The sequence below is a fragment of the Uloborus diversus genome, chromosome 1 (genome assembly GCF_026930045.1).
Source record: "Uloborus diversus isolate 005 chromosome 1, Udiv.v.3.1, whole genome shotgun sequence".
NCBI classification, from domain to species: Eukaryota; Metazoa; Arthropoda; class Arachnida; order Araneae; family Uloboridae; genus Uloborus; species Uloborus diversus.
In genome coordinates this window covers 15,463,177-15,488,202 of record NC_072731.1, presented here as the reverse complement: position 1 = coordinate 15,488,202, position 25,026 = coordinate 15,463,177, and the positions used below count along the sequence as shown (strand labels likewise).

The 25,026-nt window shown below is 32.7% G+C and overlaps 1 protein-coding gene across 1 annotated transcript in view; it reads right to left on the bottom strand.

Annotated features, from left to right (window-relative positions):
* Window positions 1–838: 838 nt before the first annotated feature.
* Window positions 839–25,026, bottom strand: part of LOC129234446 (lysosomal alpha-glucosidase-like) — an 82,620-nt gene continuing 58,432 nt past the window's right edge. The window contains exons 15-19 of the mRNA XM_054868449.1: window positions 15,129–15,217; window positions 13,889–13,938; window positions 10,253–10,384; window positions 7,773–7,874; window positions 839–1,400 (exon numbers count right to left, since the gene is read on the bottom strand). Of these exons, the coding sequence (XP_054724424.1) occupies window positions 1,332–1,400; window positions 7,773–7,874; window positions 10,253–10,384; window positions 13,889–13,938; window positions 15,129–15,217 (442 nt within the window). The 3' untranslated portion in view covers window positions 839–1,331. The remainder of the gene's footprint in view (window positions 1,401–7,772; window positions 7,875–10,252; window positions 10,385–13,888; window positions 13,939–15,128; window positions 15,218–25,026) is intronic.

Sequence of the window (25,026 nt, the reverse complement as noted above, 5' to 3'; positions counted from 1 at the left end):
TGTGACCCATTACCCCCAATCAACTCTAATTTGACTTCTGAAACTTTGAATTCAAATTATGTTTTTCACAATCACGAGTTGCGACAAGACCCTACTCATCAGAGTTATTGTTTCTAGAAACGGCTCTCCCCCCACCCTCCAAGCATGTCCCTCCTCTTGGGTGGTTACGTGTGTATAGTTGAGTGTGTGTGTGTAGGCTTGTGTATGAGCATGCTTGTGTAGGACATGGACGCCACCACCCAGCGGAAGTGGATACCAGGGAACAATGCTCAGGACCAGAGGAGCCGCGTCGGTGGGTGGTGGTGCTGCAGAGGCCCCTGGTCCAAGCTGAAAAAGGAACCACATCAAGGACTGTCAAGTGAAAACAATAAGCAATCGTGATTGCTCAACTAGCATTAAGACTTATTAACGTTGCAAATATATGCTCTGGGGAGGGGCCCTACAGATTTTGTTGCAGGGGGAGCCCAAAATTTATAGATCTGCGACTGCTTTTGGTACATGTGAAGACTTGCCTTAAATTTAAAAAAAAATAAAAGTCGGTCAGTTTTCTTTGGGGCAAAAATGTTCAAAAAAAAAAATTATTCTATCAACTTTTTAGTTTTCTAGTAGCAGTTCTCAGACACATTTAGTCTTGCGTCTATTTTGGAGAAACATAAAAGCACGCTATTCTTTTAAGATACAGGTAATCTCATTAGTTTACGGTGGTAAAATATACATAAGACAATTTTTAATAAATTCCATGGAAAGTTTCAAAGCATATTTTTTATTTACTTACAAATGCACATTACATATAAAATTTGTTTTCAAAATTTTATTATAAAAATACTTAAAATGTATAAAATGATATTTTTTATAGAATGACAAATCTGCATTTTTAAATGCACATGATGTTGAATTGAAAAATATGAACTGCAAAATTATTTAGAAAAAGACTTAGCAGAAATTTAGCTAGAAATAATAATAATAATAAACATAACAATTTTACTCATGCACTTTGATCAATTAAAATGTATATATAAATTTTTGAGCACATTAAATAATGTAGCAAATTGTTCAAACATCAATTCCAATTAGTTTTATCATGCAACTGTTTTAATTTGCTGTTACTTTTAAAGAATACAATAATTTAAACCAAAACGATTTTGTTAATATTACATAGGAAATCCAGATATTTATTTTTTGGAGTAAAAATAATAAATCTTTAAACTTTTTTTCCAATAAATTTGTAAAGTTTATTTTTTCAAACATGCTAAAAGTATTTAGCAACATATACAACAGCGAGATAGAACATATCAAGCTAATAACATTTTATTCACTAGGATGTTAAAAAGTTAATTCCATGTAAGTGTCAAGGACTCTAACAAAGAGACTTCCATTCCAATGATGATTGAAAGGGAACCCTAAAGTAAAAGAAAAAACATTTAATGTAATTGTTATATTGATAAAAAATTTACAAAATATTGTGTATCAAAAATATTGCAGTAATTCTTCAAATGTATTATTCAAAATGTTAAGTTCAAATGATTGAAAATTGAAAACTTATTTTGACTTAAAATAAATACGACAAAAAAGCTAGTAACAGTTGGAATCACAAACCACCACACACAGTGTGATCCAAAAATTACCAAACTTTTTACTGACAGAATAAAATGAGTATGGTTTTATAGCTTGCGTTCGATGAACCTCACCGGTTAACTGGTCGCTTCCGATGTCATTCTATGAGCCTCACCGGTTGACCTACCGGTCAACCACAACTTAAGCTGGTTGATTGGTTGAGGGAACCACTTGACATTTCTGACCAATTATGAGTAATTTTCACCTGCGTGGTATTCGTCTTCGCCACATCTGCGCAAGTAAAACCGGTGATCAACCGAAAGCGTTTGATGAAGCATTGGTTCGTGAACAACCGGTTAGTAACCGTCGACGTCATTGCTGTGACGTGATTAACCAACCGGGCGCTACCGGTCGTGATCGTCGAATGTAAACATATCTTAAAGCTAATATTTATTCAAAATAGGATCAACGCTTTGAATGGTCAACCAATTTATCCATAGATCTTTCAAATTCGGTTTCGGGGACGTTTTTCCATTGGCATAGGAAAAAAAATGGTCTAGATTTTTCGATACCTAAAAATCCATGAGCAAGTATTTGACTTTATTTCAAGAACGTCAAACAGAGATAGATCATTCACTGAATTGCGCAATGCCATGCAGAACTGAATTTTTCCTTTTCTACGCTTACATTTTTTAAAAATCTTTTTATTACTACAAAAACACTTTTAATCAAATACTCTTACCAATTAATCAGAGAAATGTGCGGAATATTAAAGTATTTATAATAATCACATTAATAAAAGCATAAAATTGCTTCATGCATTTCTTAAAATTAAAAATTCAGGATGTTCCTAACACAAAGTAGAAAACCGAATTTAAAATTTACTTTTCTTTTTCTTTCCTTTTGAATTTAAAATATATTCCATGCTTTCTCAATGGTTCATTTTCTTCAACTTAGGTTTTAGTTCGGTGAATTATTACAGCTTATAATAATAGTATATGAACAAAACTAGTTAATGAAAGACTAGGTTAGATTAAATAAAACTAATAAATCAGGTCAAATCAAATAAGATAACAAAAACACTTACGTATGGAGTATTTAAGTTTTATATTTGCAAAAATTATTTACCTTTTATGACCAGTTATGCATGTAAAATGATAAAGATCATAATGAATTTCAAACCAGATTAACGTATGAACTAGAGAAATATAAATAATATTTGTTTTTGAGACAAAAAAAAAAAATTGTTTTAGTGATTTTTAATACTTGCTGATCTTTATCAAAGTTAAACAAAATGCTAATTTTACCAAAGTTGAAATTTTTTTCATAATCAGATCCCAAACGGTTTTTTGGGGAAAAAAAGTCGGAAATAAGGAATCAAAAATAAAAAAAGTAGGAAAAGTAGGAAAAAAATAACTTAAAAAAGTAGGGAAAAAAGGGAAAAGATATGATTACACACGCCAAGAGGAGCCAAATTTAAATGTAAATTTCATTCCCAGAAGAAAATTAGAGTTAATAACATAATATACAAACTATTTAAGATATCATACAAATACAACATATATATGATTACACACAAACGTCAAGGGGAAGTAATCAAATTTACAAAATACAAAATACAAAAGTGACGACCAGCAACAGGCTCTGGGCCCAGCTAGACTGGTCCTAGTCAATTTACAATCCCCAGTGAAGATCAATGGCCCTCTTAAAACTGTCTACTCCTTTGCTCATTACCACCTCTTCCGGTAAGCTATTCCAAGGTTCCACCACCCTGCTAAAATAATAATTTTTCCTAATATCCATGTTAGCCTGAGATTTAAATAGCTTAAAACAATGACCCCTTGTCCTGTTTTCAGTGCTAAACTTCAGCCCCGTAACATCTTTCGTTTTAATAAATTTAAACAGCTGAATCATGTCCCCTCGGTCTCTTCTTTGCTCAAGACTGTACATTTTTAGCCTTCCAAGCCTGGAATCATAATCTAAGTGGGAAAGTCCACTTATTAGCCTTGTAGCCCGCCTTTGAACCCTTTCCAATACATTAATGTCTTTCTTAAGATAAGGAGACCAAAACTGAACAGCATACTCCAAATGGGGTCTTACCAAACTTCTATATAAGGGCAGAAGAACTTCTTTAGATTTATTTGAAATAGATCTATTGATAAACCCAAGCATCTTATTGGCTTTGTTGCTAGCAATGCTGCACTGTTGGCTAAACTTTAAATCCTGACTTATTAGGACCCCCAGATCAGTAACTTTGTCTGCCTGACTAATGACTGAACCTTGCAAATAATAACTTGTACACTTATTTCCATGCCCTAAATGTAGCACTTGACATTTCCCAACATTAACAGCCATACCCCATTTATCAGCCCACTCCGTAATATGATCTAGATCCTCTTGCAGCTGATTTGCTTGTTCTTCATTTTCTACAGTCCCCATAACTTTGACATCATCAGCAAAACAGTTCATGTTCCCAGAAACATTTTTGTGAATATCGTTCATAAAGACAATGAACAAAACAGGCCCTAACACTGATCCTTGAGGAACCCCGCTTAAGACCTCACTCCAATTAGAATAATTTCCCCTTACAACTACTCTTTGTTTCCTTCCGGTCAGCCAATTTTTTACCCAAATGAAAGTTTTCCCTCCTATTCCTATATCAGCTAATTTGCTAAGTAGAGCAACATGCGGTACCTTATCAAAAGCTTTTTGAAAATCAATGTAAACAACATCTACAGGCTTCTTATTGTCCAAAGCCATGGTAACTTTGTCATAGAAATGTAATAAATTAGTTGCACAAGAATTACCTTTCCTAAAACCGTACTGAAAACTAGTCAATAGATTATTAGTTTCTAGAAAATTCACTATCTTAATTTTCATCAATGTTTCAAAAATTTTGCAAACCACCGAAGTTAGACTCACAGGTCTATAATTTCCCGCACTCCCTTTAGACCCTTTCTTGAAGAGCGGTGTAATGTTAGCCAGCTTCCAGTCCTCTGGCACTGTCCCCGAATTATAAGAAGCATTGAAAATGTTTGCGATTACATCTGCTAATTCCTCTGCACATTCAACTAAAATTTTCGGATAAATATTATCTGGCCCCGGAGCGATTTAAGATAAATATCCTTTCTCCTGCCATTAAAATTTATCTTTTATAACCTTAATAACATGTACCAGGTTAAGAAAAACGAAAATGTATTTGTATATACAACTTAAAAATTAAATATACAAATACATTTAAACATTTCTTGATCTTTTTTCACACATTATTTAATTTTTCATGATCGGCAGGCAGGTCTTTAGCATGCCCAAAAAGGTTTAAAGTTGGCTCATGCAAGTATGTATGTTTGATTCATGTCGGTTAGGTTTTCACACAAAATAAACTTTTACAGATTATCAGATACTTTTGTTTACAGCTCTTGTAATATAAATATGTAAATGGAGAAAGTAATTTGGTTGGTTAGGTTTGATTTTTTTTTGCATAAGAACCTTAATAGGCTATATTGCACCAAACTTTTGTTTAAACTCGAAAAAGGTGCCAAAGAAGAGAAATAGTTAAAGGAGTAAAAGACTTAAAACTTCTAGAATTTGAAAAAAAAAATTGCCCAAATAAGCACACAAAAGAAGTTTTAAATTTTGAAAAACAAGTCAAAAGAGTAAACAGAAAAACAATTTAGAGTAACATGAAACATTTCTGACAGAACTGAGAAGAGACAGAAGCAAAGGCAAAAGGAAAAATACGAAATTTCGGGGAAAAAAACATCTTTTGATGGAAGGGGAACAATTTAGGATGAGGGTAGAGGTAAAGTAATTTGGTATTCACCTACTAATGAAAAGACAAATTCTAATAAAGCATAATCTGAAAAGATAATAAGACTTTTAAAATTAATTTAAGCAAATTTTGTTACGATAAAAATTTAAAGCCGGAGGGGGGGGGGGGCACTTTCAATGATCTAAAACTATCAAAAAAAAGTGAAAAAACATTTGTAAAAAGAGAAGAAATATATTAAGTTGAAAAATAAAGAAAATTGGCATTTCTCTCCTAAAAAAAGTAAATAACCAGAAACATAGTACATGTCTGCGTAAAAACAAAAAAGTTTAGAATTTACTAGAAGAAACTAGTAACGAAAATATAAACACTTTTTAAAAACACAAAATGATCCAAAAAATGAAAAAACTATTCAATCAAGTACAAATCAATGTCAAGGAGGTTAAAGACATTAGGGTGCAAAAAGCATCTTCTAACATTTAAAACTGTCCCAAAAATAAACTAACAGTATTTTTAAAATGTTAAAGTGATGGAATCGAGCATTTAAATTGATTTTCGATTTTTCTCTAAAAATCGGGAACATTTTGCCGTTTTTTTAAATTTTGGTTTGAAAATACACTCTTTGCAAGGAAAGAAAATTAATTTTTATAATCATGCTTACGATTTAGAAGGAACAATAATCATATTGCATGAAAAAAGTTAGTTTTATTAAATTTTTTAAAAGTGGTTAGTTTTTGCAAATTTTTGTTATCTGTCGCTTTTATTCTGCACTAACATCGATAAAATATGTACAGGTTTTTCATTTTTTGCTTCCTTAGGGTAAAGTGCCCAAATATGGTATAATCTTCTAGTATGGCACTACCTTATATCTTGTAAAAGAGAAAGCGCAGCCAAGTAAAGCAATCCTCAAAATATAGTATTCCAAGTTTGCTCAACAGTGGGCAGTGCATTCGCAACCAAAGAGACCCAACCATCTTCAAAGCTTTGTAGTGTGCTTTTGCGTGCCATGGCATAACATTTGCATTTATTTTGGAATAGCAATTAAGAATATAAATACTTATTTTATTTTCTTCGACAACCTGACATTCCTCTGAAAGGGCGGTAAGTTACAATCTCATCTTTTGTATGGTCCCTTAAAACTTTAAACTCTATTATTTCTTTAAGTTTTTGTCGCTCAAATGTCAAGTTTTTTGTGTCAGTAATAGTTTTCAATAGAGATTATTTCTCTAAATAATAGTTAGGGGACCTGGGTGTCGTATAAAATGTTAAATATTGTATTTTTTGGCTCATTTTTTCTTTTGCTTCAAACTTTCAATATCTTAACTCTGCATCTGATTTTGAATATATTTGCAATTGGAAGTATACATCTAGGACTAACGTTTGCAAAAATAAAGGTCTTGCAGGTTAAAATGGAACACCCTGTATATTTATAAAGAAATAATAAATTTACTTTTTTTTTTGTAATTTATTTTTACATTATTTCAATTATTTGTTTACTTGTTTTCTATGAAGTTATTAAAGTTAGTTTATGAATGAGATTAGTCGTTTGATTTTAACACACTGATATCTTTATTTTTGATTTAGAAATCTTGATTTCTTGATCAATTTCGGTATGGGGGCCGAATATGGCACTAGGTGCCATATTTGGATCTCTAGGTGTACCATATTAAGAAACACATTGGCTGAAACATGCAAATGACAAAGCCCCCCACAATTTTTTTCTTAAGCTGTATTAATTTTTGAATCAAGTTGACCCCAAAATCTTATAGTAAGGAAATGCATCCACAACTAGTAATTTTTTGGACGGAAAAGAGCATTCTAAAATAATCAACAAAAGCGGTTCTTATTTGGGCACTTTCCCCTATGTTCCTTTTAAGGTTTTACACTGTCCTTTTGTTTAAAACAAGCTCCATTTTACGCTAATGGCATTTCCCGCACTTTTTGAACAGTCGGCCGTTTACTGCAATAAAAACTTCATTCTAACTAACGAGTAGATAATATATAATTGTACCAGAATGAATCAGTATCTATTTCTTAATTGTTTTGTTAAATAGTAGGACAAAAACCGAGGCGATAAAGAGAAAAGTCAACCATAAACGCTAAATCGGCAAAAAAATCACACTTCCGAAAATTTGACTTTTGAACATGCAAACGGCGCTGCGTTTTTTCCAGTAATTACTATAGTCAGTCAATGAAATGCTCACTATCTGCTCGTTTCTTTCTCTTGAAACAAGCAGAAAATTCTTGGTGATACATAGTAAAAATAAAAATCAGTGCAGTGATATGCTAAAAAAAGAAAAAGTAGGAAAAACAAGGAAAAAGTAGGAAAAACAAGGAAAAAGTAGGAAAAAAAGGAGTGAGCTCCAAAAAGTAGGAAAAATAGGAACTTTTTGGGGTCTGCATAATTCCAGGTTGTCAAGCACCCTAGATAAACTAATTAAAAAATTACCTTCAACTGTTTAAATCCACAGGTTTCATTTTTACTTTCATTAAAATCTGGAGCAAAATTGAAGACATCTGATATATGCAGCTCTTCATTTTCTACAGTATTCTAGATTTAGGGCAAAAAGCATACTTGTATAAAACTGAAAAATACAACGACAGTTTAAATTGTCTAGTCTGATGAATTATAAACTTGTTGCTTTATTTTTAGAGCTTCAGTTTCAAAAAATATTTATGAAAAATCAATGATTTAGGTTTAAAAAATTTCAGCACTCAGACAGCACTTACTTATTTTATACTAAGGTAAGATGTAACTATTGGAGCAGTTCACATTCATTACAACCATCGGTCATTCTTCAAAAAAAAATTTCTGTTGTGTAAATTTTCTGTCACACGCCTTTTACCGGTAAGAATTTTAAAGAACAATTCATTTAACAATGCATTTTAATTTCATCAAAAATATATCAATTTAAACCTGCAAACAATTTTTTAATAATAATTTTTATTTTAATATATTTTCGGTTCACAACATGTGGATTCTCACCTCTGTGGCATGTCACACACCTGGTGTGACTGTTTATATTGCTTAATAACTTGTTTAGTTAAGTATATACTTATTATTCCTATCAAAAGTGTCTCAAATACTAATTGTTTAAGTACTTGTTTAATGTGTTTTAGTTTGTTTTAGTAGGATAAGAAATCATGTCACACAATAAGTTCCCTCCTCCATTACCTAAACCCAAAAAGCCATTTTTCATTAACACGTGGTAATAATGGCATCACATTTTATTTTCCATGATACAAGGGAGCCCCTTGTTTATTTTCAGCCATAAAGAAGTTGTGAGGTTTTTGTCGAAAAACAAAAAGATAGATTTTGTATGAAAAACTGTGTGGTTATTGTAAACTCTCATTTCAGGGATGTAAATTAATATAAAAAAAGAAGTGAACGCTTTTCATGTGGTTGACATGTGCAGATTGTAGCAACAAAGAAAAAAAAATATTTCCTTGGAAAATGTATCCATTAAAGTATATTATTGGAAAATTTCTCACCTGCATGACAGACTTTATCAATGTTATTTCTGAGGTGGAAAAAAAACAAAGGAGGGGAAATACATCAATATTAGGCATTCTATTAAAAATTATAAATTGCCATTATATTCTCAAATTTACTAAAATCTATTTTAAACATACATTTGAACTAAAAGGATAGCTGAAAATTAAGCCATACTTTAATTAAGAGAGTTTAATTCCCCCTACTTGATCATTAAAATAGCTCATTGTTTTCACCAATTAAAAAAATTACTACTTTGATATTAAATTGGCCTTGATTTTTAAACATTAAAAGGTGTTTTTTTTTTATGAACAAGGCTTTTCTTATTTTTTTTTAAATTATTTATGAGTAAAATAATTGGGACTTAGCTGGGCCATTGTTTATGGTTACTTCTAGTAGGTAACACTTTCATGTAAGAATGAAAAAAAACAACAAAAAAACAGAAGGTTTCGAAATTGAAAAATATTTGCGTTAAAGAGTACATTTTTTAGAGAATGACCCACCTGCTTTGTAATGCCTTTAACATTCTTGCTATTGGTCAGTATACTGTTTGCACTGTGGGGATTTCACAGCTGGTTGGTACAGGTATGAATGTACTTTGTTGTTTCAATTAAAATGAGAAGAAATTTATTCAAAAGATCTTTTTTAAAATCTTACTGTTGGGACAACCACATCTCTTCTTCCCCCTTTTCCCTCACAAAATGAGCTCATCTATTTCATCCTAAAATCAATGATAACATTCTATCTGAATTTTTGATAGTGATGATTCGAACTGACAGCTGTGTAGAGTAAAATCCTGGATTAAATTTTGTCAAAACTTACCAATACGTATACTTAATTGAAAAAAAAATAAACCAGGGGTGCCTACCAAGAGGGGGGGAGGGGAGGGGTTATGGCGCAGCAAGGATGCCCATATGCAAAATTTTAAGAAAAGGGGGGAGGGGCTCAAAAATATTCCCCATGGTTTAGCAGAATATTTTCCCCATGGAAAGCGATTTTAGTACATATTAGAGATATTAAAATTTGACATTTTAAATAACTTATTCATTAATGGCTGTAAAAGAAATTTTTATACATTTTAGCAAAGAAAAAAAGCACTAAAAGCAAGGAAGTTCTCATTTCTGAGAGGGGGGGGGTGCTTAAGCCCCCCTATATGGGCGCCCTTGTGGCATAGACTGCACCATTGAAATTTTTAGGGGGTGTTTTAAGGGGTATTTTTCTCATTTTTTCTGAGGGGGGGGGCCCTTGCTTTTAGTGGAGGGATCTCCACAATATTGAGGGGGTGTGCCCTTGCCCTTAGGAGGGGGGTACCCCTGATAAAACAGTAATATAAGTTAATTTATAAAAGTTTTGTTTAGTCTTTTTATCAAGCCTCTGATTTATGACTTAAGATACAAAACTTTCAATGTTTTAATCAATTAAAAAAACTATCTTACATTTGATGGGGAACACTGGATTCCATTCAATGAAACAGTGTGAGGAATCTGACTAAGTCCAGATAAAGATATCGAAGCTAACTTCATAGAAGCTCGGTAACCATTCATAACCACACTACTTTGAAGAACATCCTACAAAAAAGAACAAACTTCTATTTTAGTTCAATTATAGAAAGAATAGCATTGAAAACACACCAAAAATAGTAGAGTTGAAAGCAAGCAGATGAGGGAAAACTAAATCCCATTGAATACTACAAAAATTTTATTCACATGTGAAAAAATCAATTTACTTGGTATAAACAGACTTAGTATTTAATGCGTGTGAAAAGTAACTTTTGTTTTGAGGCATTTTTTGCCATATTGCGCACAGTGATGTACTTAGGGGAAGGGCGGGGGAGGGGAGGACACTCCCTTGAAATATTTCCTTGTTATTGTAAGAACAAAGAAAAATTAATGTAAATTGGTTTTAAACCACCTCTTTTGAAAGAAATGCCATGTCTGCTTGTTGAATTAAAGATGGCAAAAGTAATCTGATCTGATCTTTTTTGGGCCAAACAAGAATGCCTAAGCCAGGACACCTACCCAATAAAAAGGTGCATCCCCCAAACATGTTTTCCACCTACAGCACTTACACACAACAAGAAGTGATAACAGAACTAGCTTTACCAACATTTGGTAAATTTATGATTTCATTCATTGTTGATGCTCTCTTAAAAACCATGCCTTTAATTTCTAGGAGTGTTAGCAAGGTGGCATAGTGGTTTTGCGCTGTAATTTCACTCTCAAGGTCATGGGTTTGAACCTGGCTGCAGTAGGTAAATTTTCAAAATGGCGAAAATCCTCAGTGTCTACTTTGCATGAATACATAGCATGTTAAGATCACTTGAAGTATCTACTTGGCTTGGATATTCTTGTCTAAATAAAATTACAAGAGCAATTTTGAGTTGTCATTGGCCAGGTGCCACCATCTGGTAGAAACTAGGCTTCAAAATTTTCAACATAACGTCATTCGCCAACAGAAATGTCACATGAAACAGATGCCACCACCTGGGTTAATAATTAGGTCTATAAATGGCACAGAGAGCCAATATGCAGTCCCATCAGAAATAAACAATCATTGCTGATTCTGTTCTGTCAGCTTATCATCAATTTTCTTGTATCTAGAATATGATGGTACTTCAGCCAAACCTGCTACAGCATGAAAAAAGGAAGGCGACTCTTTCTTCTTTTAGAGAATCATTAAAAAAAAATACAGTACTGAGTTCGTAACCAGACTTATGTTTTGGGGAGGGTTTCACAAACACATTTCTAATGAAATCTATATGATTAATAAAATTTAGTTTTATTTATATATTCTGGTGGTTTTTGTTACAATAAGTTAGTCAAATATGTGAAGACAACTTTAAAGGCAATGTAGCAAATGTAAAAGTGTTTGAGCAAATGTAAAAGATGACGTGCCTATTAAGTTAAGGAAAAAAATTTGATGTGTGCATTAATTGCATAACTTCACCCCTATTAAATATTCAATGTTTTTTTTACTGACTCAAAATAAATGAATGTAACGCAGTGGCTCTCCAGAATTTCATGAACCACTTTATAGTAGCCATAAGTAGGACAACAATGGATACAAAAATAGCAAACCAAACAATGGATGCTGAACAGGGAACCACATGAATAGCGTAATTTGAATTAGTGAAAATAATTCAAATAGATAGCAATTAAAAGAGCATAGTGAAACAAATTTTTTGATGCATGAATCATCTGCCCTTGTCCCGTCATCAAAATATGTCTTAAAGTCGGTAAAATACAGTGGAACCCCAGTTTAATGAACCTCTATTTAACGAATTTTGCAATTTAGCGAATTTTTCTTTTCCCCCGACTAAAATGAAGGCAAAACCCCTGCTTACCGAATAATAAACCCTGAATTAACCAATTATTTTAACAGCCAAAAAAAAATTTTTTTGTTAATTTGAGTTAGGAAATGATGGATTCTTTTCCAAATGATACATCCATCTTGTCTGAAGCAGAAAAAGATCTTTCTTGGAATCAGTCATTTTTAACGGGTGAGGGGGCAACCAATGAATAGCGATTCTGATGCAGAAGGTGGCAATGAAACTCCCATTAAAACTGTTACTTTTTCAAATGCTTTACATGGCAAAGAAACTAAAAACATATCTCATGCAGCAGGATGTAAATGACACAGTATTTTCTTCTCTCCATAAGTTGAAAGAGAACTATTTGCAGTCAAGTATCAAGGAAATTGTCAAACATCTATTACTCAGTAGTTTAAAATTTGAAATTAACTAGTGTGTAATAAGTGGCGGAATGCTGAATAAAAAGTGTACACATTTTAATCATGGATATTTTTGTGCAGTTGCTTATTAGAGCTTTTAGACATAGTAAGTGCATTTTTCTCTCACCTTGATATTTTGAATAGCCTCGATTTAACGTAAAAAAGTTTCAGTCCTGATGATTTCATTAAATTGGGTTGCGACTGTCTTAAGAAAAGTGGCCAAATTTAGCAAGAAATAGAAGGTTCTGAAAACAGTGATCAAAGTGTTGATGTCTTTGAATGTTCAAAAAGCTACAGCGACTGTTAAATGTTCATTTCTAGCTAGCTAAAAAAAAGTTTCAAAACTTTAAGATCTCATATTTTAATAACAGGAATATGAGGGAAAATGGTTTATTCATCAAAAACATGTTTCACAAAATGCTCTTTCAATTGCTACTTCCTTGAATTTTGCCCATTATTGCACTAACATATGGTTTCTTGGTCAGAATACTTTTTGAAATCATGCTTAAAAAATGTTCTGCTATTAAACAATTGTAGCACAATTCATTTAATTATCTTACTAAAGTCATACACTATAACACTTGAATATCTCAAACTGCTTGAAAGAAAATACAGTCGGACCCCGATTTAACAAACCTATATTTACCGGATTTCGCGATTCAGCAAATCTTTCTTTTTCACTGACTAAAATGAAGAAAAAAACACTTATTTACTGAATAATAAACCCCGAATTAACAAACTATTTCAACAGTCAAAGGGGTTTTTTTTGTTCATTTGAGTTAGGAAACATTGGATTGTTTTCCGAAGCAGAAAAACTTTTCGCAGAATCAGCAATTTTTAAAAGGCGAGGGGGCAAACAAGGAATAGTGATTCTGCTGCGGAAAGCGATAATGAAACTCTCATTAAAACTTACTTTTTAAATGCTTTACATGCCCTGGAAACTGTAAAAACATATCTAATGCAGTAGGCTGTAAATGACAAATTTTTTTCTTCTTTCCATAAAGTCGAAAGATAATTATTTCGAGTCAAGTACCAAAGAAATTGTCAAACATCTATTACTATTCAGTAGTTTAAATTTTCAAATTAACTAGGGTGTAATAAGTCGTGGAATGCTAAATAAAAAGTGTACACTTTCTAATTACGGGTATTTTTGCGCAGTTGCTTAGTAGAGTTTTAGATAAGGTAAGTGCAATTTCAAAAAAAATTGCACCTTGATATTACGAATAACTTCAATTTAAGGTATAAAAGCTTCGGTCCCAATGAATTCGTTAAATCGGGGTCCGATTGTAAAGGCAAATTGAAAACAAGAAAGGGTTACATAAGATTAACAAGCTTCAACTGACCTGTTTTGCAGAGAATTTGATCAAGTTATAGTTTTCATTTTCCAACGTATCTAAAAACAAAACGTTTTGATCATATGATCGTATTAAAAGCAAATATACATTTTACTTAGTGACATTATGACTATACATAGTAGTATATGAACAGAAGAAAAAAATTGTAACAATCAAGCAAAATTTATTATGAACCATTAATTTAACTTTCTTTTAACTGTTTTCAAAGTGATCTTTAACAAGTTTAGGTACACCTCATACATGTTTTGGATACAATATACAAATACTACAATGAATAAAAAAAAAAAAAAGTATTTTTTTCCATAGGGAAGAAGGGGGCTAGTGTGGACAAGGGGTTAGTGTGGACATCTGAAATTATTATTTTATTTGTTTTTGAAAATTTCTCTGTTAATTTACGCATAATGACAATACCATAAGAACTTTTTTTTTCACGAAATGCCAAAATGAATTGCACAGAATACAAGAACATTGAAAAATAAGTTTGAAATTTCCAATACTTCGGTCAATCTTGTTAAAACAACCCCCCCCCCCCCCCAAAAAAAAAAAAAAAATTGCTCAGCTAAGAAAAGTGTAAAAATCCTCTTTAGACCATGATTTTCTTAATTTTAAAAATTATAATCAATTTTATTGTTTTAAGCCCAATTGATAAAAAAATTATTTGTTTATTTCTGTAATAGAAATTAACAATTTTAGAAAAAGCATGAAGCTCAGTATGGTGAAATATAAAAAAAAAGTGACAAATTTTTTCAAAACAATTCCTTTTGTACAAATATATTAGTAACTGTTTTCTTATGGTAGTGATTAAATTATCTTAAACCAGGATGTTTACTTATTACCAAATCATAAGCCCACAACAACCGTTTCAAAATTTTTAAATTTCTGACAACTTTTCCCATTAAAATACATACTTTGTTATTGAAAAATAAACTATGATGGTTGTGATAAACTAATACGTCCTGATATAGTGCATTTATTTTTCAGTCTTTTACACAGATAGATCTGTTATATCTAAGAATAGAGATTTTCAACACTTTGGAGGAGCTTTAAGATGAGGTAGCCTTATAGCTGAATTGGAAGTTATGGAAATCTGGGAAAAGTTTAGCAGGCAATTTTGGAAATCATTTTAATTTTTTGAAAAAGGACAACTTAAAAGGACTGGGGAAAAAAAGGAAGAAAACACAAACATACACAAGGGAGGGGGGAGGGATCATAAATTAGAAAAACAAACCTAGTGAATCACCATCATCCCAATAAAGTTCACCAAAAGCTTCTTGCTTGTCATCTAGAACTACAACTAAGCCAAAAGGGTTTTCTCGACTATTGAAAAAGAAATTTAAAGGATAAATGTGATTCTGAAAACAAAACATTGGATTTCATTAAAATAGAAAATTTAAACGCTGTAGTTTCCTATTCAATCAAAAAAAAAAAAGAAAAATCCCCAAAAGACAAGTTGAAACTTAATTCATTATATCAAGCTACTCACCAAGTGAGATTGCTTAAAACATCTCAAGATAAACAGGATAAAAATCATTTAGGTAAGAACACAAATCATAAAAAGTTTTAAGCATAAAACTAGAAGAACAAAATTTTTAAATTCTAAAAAACTCAAAAACTTAAAGCATTTTTAAGAAGACCATGTGATTAGGGTATAAGCTTTCTGGCTCTCCAGTACAAAGTACAAATATCATCCTTTTGTTATACTTCGGGGACTAGCCCCTGACAGATAAGTAGAAATAATCCCCATTTTGGCAAGGTGTTCGGCCAGGCAGTCATGTCCAGTTCTCAGACTAGAACTCTGTGTGTGTGGGGGGGGGGGAGAAAGATATCATTGAATTTTGTTGTGAGTTTCTCAGAACTCCAAATTCCCAGATTAGTCATGTAATTAAAAGTGCAAAACGTCTTTCAATGCCTTAATGAATCCAAATAGGCATTTCGACAGATAAATGAAAAGGAAATTAAATAGGACTCGACCGATGCATCGGCGCCAATGGTTCAACAATTTAGCCATCGGCATCGGCGGCCGATGCTAACTTGCAGGAAACATCGGCCCATCGGCCTTAAAAAACATCAAAAAGCCGATGGAATTGGCCGATGTTTTTGTAGAAAAAAAAAGTAGCTTAGTTGTTTTACTTTTTAATACAAAGTAAAGTGAGTTATTGTTTTCACATAAAATTGTTTACTTAAATTTCAGTATGAATTTTTATTTTAATCACCCCTGAAAGAGTTTTTAATACTGCATTCAGGTACCAAACAAGTTAATTATTGCGTTGTTTCTTGCGGTTGGATGTACGTAAGTATCTCTCATAAGTCATAACTCAAAAATGGTAAGCTGTAGAAGGCTAAATTTTCACGTGTGGGGTGTGTGTACGTTCCAGTTGTGCAATTCCCTTTTTGTTTTCAATCGGGTGTTCTAAAAAGCCTATTTACTCATTTTTTGTGGTATATTAATTACTTATTTCAAGGCAAAACTAATACAGCGCCTCAGACTGACGATCATTTGGTGATATGTTGCTGAATTGGAGACCATGGAAACAAATATGAGATGGCAAAACCGGTTTTGTTTCATTTTGTTAGATTCTCGTTGAACCGACGGTAATTTTTAATTTTTCGATATTTGTGATATGAATCACAGTAATACAGTCTTTTTTGTATCGCTTCGGCGGAGCTACAAGTTTGGGGCCCATCGAAATACATTTTGGGGCCCTATTTCTCTATCATAGAAAATGTAAAACATTTATCGTAAACATTTTTGTGACTCGGACCCCTACGGTTATGGGGCCTCTCGTGCAATTGCAATATTTGCTATATTTTAAATCCGCCACTGCGCGTCAAAACCAACTCGGGTGCAAGTTTTAAAAGAGTTTTTCTGCTCAATGTTTATGATTACTTTGAACTCTATTTTTTACGACTATTTTTTGTATTTCCGAGAACACTTGCGTGCCCCTCCTCCCACTCCTTCAATTCCTGAAATTAAACTGTAGTTGTACTTTTGAGTTGTTTAAAAGTAACACCATTCATAAAATTAGAGTTTTTTTTTTTTTTTTCAAGCTTTATTTTTGTTTAGGAAAAATTTAGAGGATTAATGTAACAAAATTGATTAAAGACGTTTTGAATAGTGACATAATTCGGAAATCAAAGGAACTTTTGAATTTTTTCTTCGTAAGTACTGAAGTAGATTCAGAAACTCTTCTGAGGTGTTGGTGGTAGCGGTTCTGTACTAAAAAAATGAGGCCGAAGTTTAATGTTGTGAGTAACCCCAAAATCAAAGGATGACCCTCCTACTCCCCCCCCCCCTCGTCGTGTCAAGCATTTCTTACATATTTAGCGATTATTTATTTTGGTCAAAAAATGTCATTTTGCGTATTTCTTATATTTGTTTTACCTATATTTCGTAATGCGCCATCTTTTTTGCATCATCAATAGCGATCAATTTTTTTTTTCTGTTATAAGTAACTATTTTTATGTATTTATATAAAATCAATGAATAAGTTATTTTTGTTTTCATCATATTTTTAATAATATGTTATAGAAAAGTTTAAACGATTTTCTATTATGCAATTTTTTAAATTTTAGAAAATTATTGTTAAATTGAAAATTTTAATTTGAACTTGTTCGTAGTGCTTCATAAAAGATTAAACAATCAAATTACTCAATATTACGTGTGCAAACATCAGATCAAGTAGTATATGTATTCAGTTATGAACTTGGTGTAAATATTGAGTTTGTTTATTGTAGTTGCGTACCTCGCTCTTTTCATGGCTATTTCTTTTTTCAGCAAAATTTATGTCACTCTTATAGCTTTTATGAAAAATACAAACTTTTCTATTCATAAATTTTAAATAAGTATAAAAATATTCCTAATATGATTTAATATTGAAATTTATCTGTTACCTTTTTTGTTTAATTTGATGATTAAAAAATGTCTACGTGCAATTTTTCCACTTTAATTGCGTTATTTGTTGACGGTATCATAGTTTTATTCTTAATTTTTTTTAATGATAAAACATAATTTAATGTTTTTCAACTATGTTTAATGTACCTAAATCCATACATTATTACAATATTACTGAAATCTTAGTTATATGTTCAATTTAAAAAAATCAGTTGGTTATTAAACAGTTTCTTTGTTTTTCTTCCTTTTTTTCTTTCTTTCTTTATTTTAATTCATTCTTTTTTTTTTTTTTGGTTGTTCTTTGTCTTCCATCATACAGCAGTCAAAAAAGGAAAAACATACCTACACCCTATACAGATTGTACATACTACGATCCAAAAGTTCGGGGGACAAGCTGTGTAAAACCTTACCCAGAATAGTTCACATAACTGAAGCACATCCACCTTCAAAAGGTCACCATGAGGGACTATGCCAGTGTTGCCAGATGGTCAAATCCAGATTTAACCAGTTAACTTCCAACTTTTCCCCAAAAAGCGGTGTTTTCTATCAAAATTCCCCAAATTCAAAAATTATTTTTCCACTAATATTTTCATAAAATGAATCGACTTCCCCTGATATTTTTGTCTCTTGAAAAAAAATTTTCCCCCCAAATAGCCAAATTTTTTTACAAGATTCCTCAACTTTTTTTCTTCCCATTTTTGCTTTTTTTTTGTCTTTATCTTTTTTTATCTTTACTAATAATAAAGCTGAAAGTCTCTCTCTCCGGATCTCTCCCTCTATCTCTGTCAGGATCTCTGTGACACGCATAGCACCTAGACCGTTCAACTGATTTTCGTGAAATTTGGCAAAGAATCAGTTTGTAGCATGTGGGTGCGCACCTTTAAGCGATTTTTGGAAAATTTGATTTTGTTCTTTTTCTATTCCAATTTTAAGAACATTTTCCCGAGCAAAATTATCATAAGATGGAAGACTTAATTACCAAGTTATCATAATGTGGAACCGTAACGTGGGCAAGCCAATTGGCGAGAAATTCACCATGCATTATTTGTAAATATACAGGGGAACCAAAATACCTTTTAATTTTCTACTTCGGGCAAAGCCGTGCAGGTGCCACTAGTCATAAATACAAGCGCCTGACCGAAAGATAAGAAATAACCAAATATGTTTTTTTCTACTCGCATTTACTACTCTGCTTCTTTAAATTTTAACTATGATTTTTGTATATATATATTTATCCAAGAATATTCTTCATCACACTTATTTTTGCTTGTTTCACGTATCAACTAGTAACTCACGCAGAACTATTAATGCGAATCCCATACATAATATTACACATAATACGAAATGCGAATTCCATAAAGTTGAACAAAATTAAACCAACGCTGTTTGATACAAACAATGCAACTACCAGATGTCAAGACGCAAATTTAATTACAAATCTTCCCAAGGTTTTTTTTCCCCCAGGTTTTCCCCAAGAAAATTTTTTTCCCCAAAGGATTCCCCTCAAAACCCAATTCTCCAAAATTTCCCCAGAGAGCACCGGATTTCCCCAAAATGGGGAAATTTCCCCCAATCTGGCAACACTGGACTATGTACTACTTCCAGCATTCATATAACTTTTGGAAACACTCCTGGAAGCCATTTTTCGCTACCTTCTGTGATGAAGCTTTATCTTCTCCTGACGGAAGAAAGCGGCGTCCATGCAAATCTTTTTTGCTGGGAACAGGTAAAAGTCATACGGAGCTAAGTCCAGTGGCGGATCACCGCATAGGCGCATGAGGCGATAGCTGGGGCCTCCAGCAAAGCAGGGGGCCTCGGAGCCGCGAAGTGTCACATCCTCAAAACTAAAATTTGTTTTTTGAGGATTTGCCATGGAAAGTCATAATTTTGAGTGAAAACTGCTCAAAACTCATGGAAATTGACAGTTAGTCATGGATTTTAGGTGTGGGCTGATTGCTCCCAATAGGGCCCCCTTCGCCTAGGGGCCCCAGTAGATTTCAAGTGTCTTCGTTTGGATTTTTACAGGAGGAAAACTTTATTTTGAGGATTTGCCAAGGAAAGTCGTAATTTTGAGTGGAAAATGCTAAAATCTCATGGAAATTGACAGTTAGTGATGGATTTTAGGTGCGGGCTGATTGCTCCCAATAGGGCCCCCTTCGCCTAAAGGGGCCCCAGGCTTCATGTGTTCGTTTGGATTTTTACAGGAGGAAATACTGTTTATTTTGAGGATTTGCCATGGAAAGTCATAATTTTGAGTAGAAAATGCTCAAAACTCATGGAATTTACAGTTAGTCATATATTTTAGGCGCGGGCTGATTGCTCCCGATAGTGCCCCCTTCGTCTAAAGGAGCCCCAGGCTTCAGGTGTCTTCGTTTGGATTTTTACAGGAGAAAAAAACTTTATTTTGAGGATTTTTGCCATGGAAAGTCGTAATTTTGAGTGGAAAATGTTCAAAGCTCGTAGAAATTGACAGTTTAATCATGTATTTTAGGTCCAGGCAGATTGCTCCCAATAGGGCCCCCTTCGTCTAAAGGGGCCTCAGGCTTCAGGTGCCTTTGTTTGGATTTTTCCAGAAGAGAAAATTGGGACATTGAAAAAAAGGATGTTTTTTGTATGTACAAGTTTAAAGTTTCAAAATATATTTGTTTCTTTCCTCCGGAATGTTTCATCCAGTATATTTCGCGCTCTATCGTAATACAGCACTTTTTCTCATGGAGGGAGGTGGATTCCTACATCCATGCTTTTTCTGCGATCTGAGAATTCCTACTTCTTTGTTCATGGTCGTGTCATGGTGCCCAAGGGGAAAAGCATTACTATGACTCAAGTTTCAGGTTAAATGCAAACAAAGACAGGCGGGTTATCTGACCTTGGGAAATTGCCGCGAGTCACTAATAAAACAGCTCTGGGATTTTAGGTAAAGCAATCACACTTTCTTTTCCCTCCAATTCCTTAATTTCCTTTTTAGTCATAAGTTTAAAAACGAAATTGTTTCATGAGAGCAGGGCCGAATTTAGCTCCATGCCACTCCTAGGCAGATTTGAAGTCTGCCACCCCCTCGCCCCTAAAAGAAGCAAAATTTCCTTAACTCAAAAAAAACGCAAAAAAGTGTTCCCCAGATTCAAACTGCCAAACTTATGGAGAAATAAATGATGACGTTTCACATTCAGAGGTGCCCCGATGAAATGATCACAGTGATGTCCCAAAAAATTAATTATAAAATTCCCTTAAAACATTTGACTTTCATAAGATTATGAAAGTAATCATTATTGAATGACAAGAAAAAATTGTCTCTGTGGAAAATGAAAGAATGCTAATATTTTACTTTCAAGAATAACAATTTAATTTAAAAAATTTGTGGTTAAAGCAAATTTGCCGCCCCTGAAAAAGTTGCCGCCCTAAGCAGCTGCCTACTCTGCTTATTGTAAATTGTCTCCTGCATAAGAGTCGGGTTTTTTTTTGACGCAATGCTCCTACGCATCGTTCTTTTTACGATGCTGAATTTTTCCTGCTGCCGAGTTATGACTATTCGAATGCTGTCTTTTTTTGTTTGCAAGTTTTCCTTTTAAAAAATGTTTTGTTGCACACAAAAGTAAATTTTTATAGTTTGCTTTCAACTGTCGTGTAGGGTTTTTAAGTAATTTTTCATATAAAACGAGTAGCGGATTTTAGGGGAGGCCCAGGGGGCCCGTGCTCCCCCCCCCCCCCAAAGGATGAATTAAGTTCACTATTTTATTTATTACTTTTTAATTGACCTTTCATTTGCATTTTTTTGCGTATTTAATTAAAAAGAACACAAAACACACATAGCATATTTTGCTTAAAAGCATTTTTGTTTGCTAAAGAAGTATTACTGGAGTCGGAGGCCGAGAGTTGCAGAATACATTTGACTCACTGGTTTCAAATTCAAGAGACCGTATTATCGCGATTCGTCCACTAATTCTTCTTTGATGGAATCAATAATAATATTTTTTTTTTTAAATGTGTAGGCGCACCTATAAGAGTCAGTTTGATACAGAATTCTATGCGAAATAATAGATTTCTTTTTCAGCTTATAAAAAATGCAAAATGAAAGAAATCATATGGTAGTTTCTTAGAAAAACCATGATTTTTAATGGAAATGGAATGTAGTATCAATATGTTATCTCAACTGTATCATGGCTTTAAAAACAAATCAGCAACTGTTTTGAAATTCACACAAAAATAGTTTCTGAATTCTTCAGTAAAACTTATATGTTATGAAGTTATGATTTTCTTCATAAATTAATTTTAAAAAACTGAAGGGAGGTATATGTTTAATTAATAACCTTGAGTTCGTGTTAGAATCATTATGACAATGTTTCTAAGTAAAGCCGCTCATTGTCTAGCATCTATCGGTGACATTATATTGGGTTTAGCATTTAAATGGCTTGAAATGTTAAAAATGTTTTCCGTTTACATTCAAAGTATATTAGTGCATAATATTCATGTACTTAGAATCAGATTCATTGACCTGAAGGAATCCTAAAAATAAAATAAATAAAAAACACGCACGTTAAAAAATAAGTCATTAAAACTTTGTTATGAAACACCAAAGGCGACGGCTGTGGGGGGTGGGGGATGGTTGGCTATTCAACTCCCTGTGCCCCCTCCAAAAGATTTTTCTGTATCCGCTCCTGAATAAAACCAAGATTTGTACTCCTTGAATAGAAGATATGATTTTTCCTAACAGTTTCTGATGTTCGCTGATGTTTTTCGCCCGTTTCTGAGATAACGTAATGGCGTTGTTTCGGTCAAGTAAATACATTGCGCTAAGATCTAGTTGAAACTGAGTAATACTTAGACTCACAAATTTTAATGGTTATTTTCTTTTTCCAGAAATGCTTAGAAATGACCCCACCACACAAAAAAAGAGCACCCAGGATTCGCATTTGAATTTCGACGTCTTGAACTCAAATTATGTTTCTTGCAGTCATGAATTGCAATAAGTACTTACTAGTTGGCTTTCTTGTTTCTACAAATGAAAGAGAATGGAAATGGTCAAGAAATTTACACCCGCCAATTATGACTAGGGATTTTTTAGAATTGGTAATTTGCAGGGGCACGGGGAGGGGGGAGAAAGGACACCTGTTGGCCCGGGCCCGAGCCTGAAGGAGTCCCAAAAGGGGCGAAATATATGTAGGGACGTAGGGGTAAGTAATGAATGGAGGGGGGCAGGTAAAAGTCATTTGTGACAGGCTCCAAAATTTCTGTGTACGCTCCTGGTAATACGAGGCATATCCACAAAAAAGAAATGGTGATTAAGATGCGGTAATACCAAATAACAAATTAATAGCCCATATCCACCAGTTAGTACACTTATCATAAAAATTATTTGCAGCGTATAACGTTATGTATTTTTATTTCTTATCAATCATAAATGATGGGAATTCGTTATCTGGAAATTTTGTATTTAGATGAAGTTTTGCTGCTTTAGTTTATCTAGATAGGTATTTTTTTCCTGAAAAAAAAAATTATTCAAAAAAGCCTTAAAAAAATAAAAATAAAAAAAAAAGCTGAATCTGATTGAATTAAGACACAGATGATTTGTAACTATGATGACGAAATTTTTGCTCTCTAAAAAAATATTAATAAACAGCTGTTGCCATGGTAATCTGAAAAATCAGAACAACATCAACTTACTTTGGTCAAGTAAAAGTAATAAGTAATTAGTGATTGTTCAAAAAAAAAAGAACCCTCAAATGAATGAAATTACTCTGGAAATATTTAAAAGAGCGTATTTCGGAGAAGATAGCCATACTTTATTCACATTAACTAAATCAAATTTACTTTTAGCATCTCACTCGAATAAAATATTTTGTGAGAATCTTCTTTCAAAACAAACCTTAAAAACTTCGTTTCGCTTCTTATTACATCAGCATAACCAGTTTATTCATTTGTGTATCAACTTGACTCACGTTGTATATAGATGACAAATTTCGAGAAGAAACTTAAGATTTTATTATTGCGAATACATTACTTCAACAAAAGTTTGAAATCATTATTTAATACCGTATTACCCCGCATTATCCGGCATGCCAGAAAAAAGCGAGGTTGACCAGCAGCCTGGAAATTCGAATTTTCCGGCATGCCATATAATTCAAGTTTTTTTTTTTTGCAACAAAACAAAATTAAATTTCGCCATTCAGTTCCAATCAAAAAGCAAACCACTGTAAAGAAGAAAAAATAAATAAATCCAGAAAATAACCTTCTTTCAAAAAAAAAAAAAAACTGTATTGCGTATAAATATGTGCTTGCGTAAATAAAATAACCTTCTTTCAAAAAAAAAAAAATATATTGCGTATAAATATGTTATTCCGGATAAATATGTGCTTGTTATTTATGGTAGGTCATTATTAACGGATTTAATTATATGCCAATAAAGTAATCAATTCAGAAGCAATAATTGTTTCAGCGATTTGTTCATAACTTTTTTAAACAAATTATTTTTGGTTCCTTTTAGAAAGGTATGTTTAATTTTTATTTATTGAATAGCTATGATAAATTCTTTAGCACTGGTTGAGGGGCGAAACTTACTGCTTAAATGTTTGCTTACTTAGTTTTAATTTAGTTTTTATAAAATTATTCGTTATCAAACAATATTTTTCTTGTTAAAATTAAAAAATGACATTGTTAGTAAATGTTTTTACAAAATTAAACTGTTTATTAATACTAATAACATATGTATAGAACTTATATTCATTTTTAAGCTGAACATATATTTTTATAGTACTGTTTTTTTTCCTAACCTCGATTTTTCCGGCGTAACGGAAAGGACCAGGCAAGTGTTATTGAAAATCTGCATCCGATGAAATTTTGTTTTGGTCCGTAACATCAGTAACAAAAAATATAAACTAACAAATGTATAACAAAAATTAAAATGTAAAATGTGTATAAACTATAACCGGTGTATGTGTAACCTATTATTAGTTATCCTTGAAGTATGTATTTCATTTACTGTACAATTTTCAAGCAAGTAACAAAAGCGAATATCTGACGAAGTTTTCCATCAGATTTTAAATATTCCGTAAAGTTTGTGTACAGTTGCGTTTTTGAAACTACAGTTTCGAAAATTGGGAAGGAGGGGGGAGGAATTGATTTCGATTTATTGTTAAAAAAATTGATTGGAGGCAGTCCATGAGCTCCATCCATTACCCGAACGTTAATAAATGTGGCCTGTGATGGTGTTTTTAAGGCTTCAATTTCAATAACTTTCCGC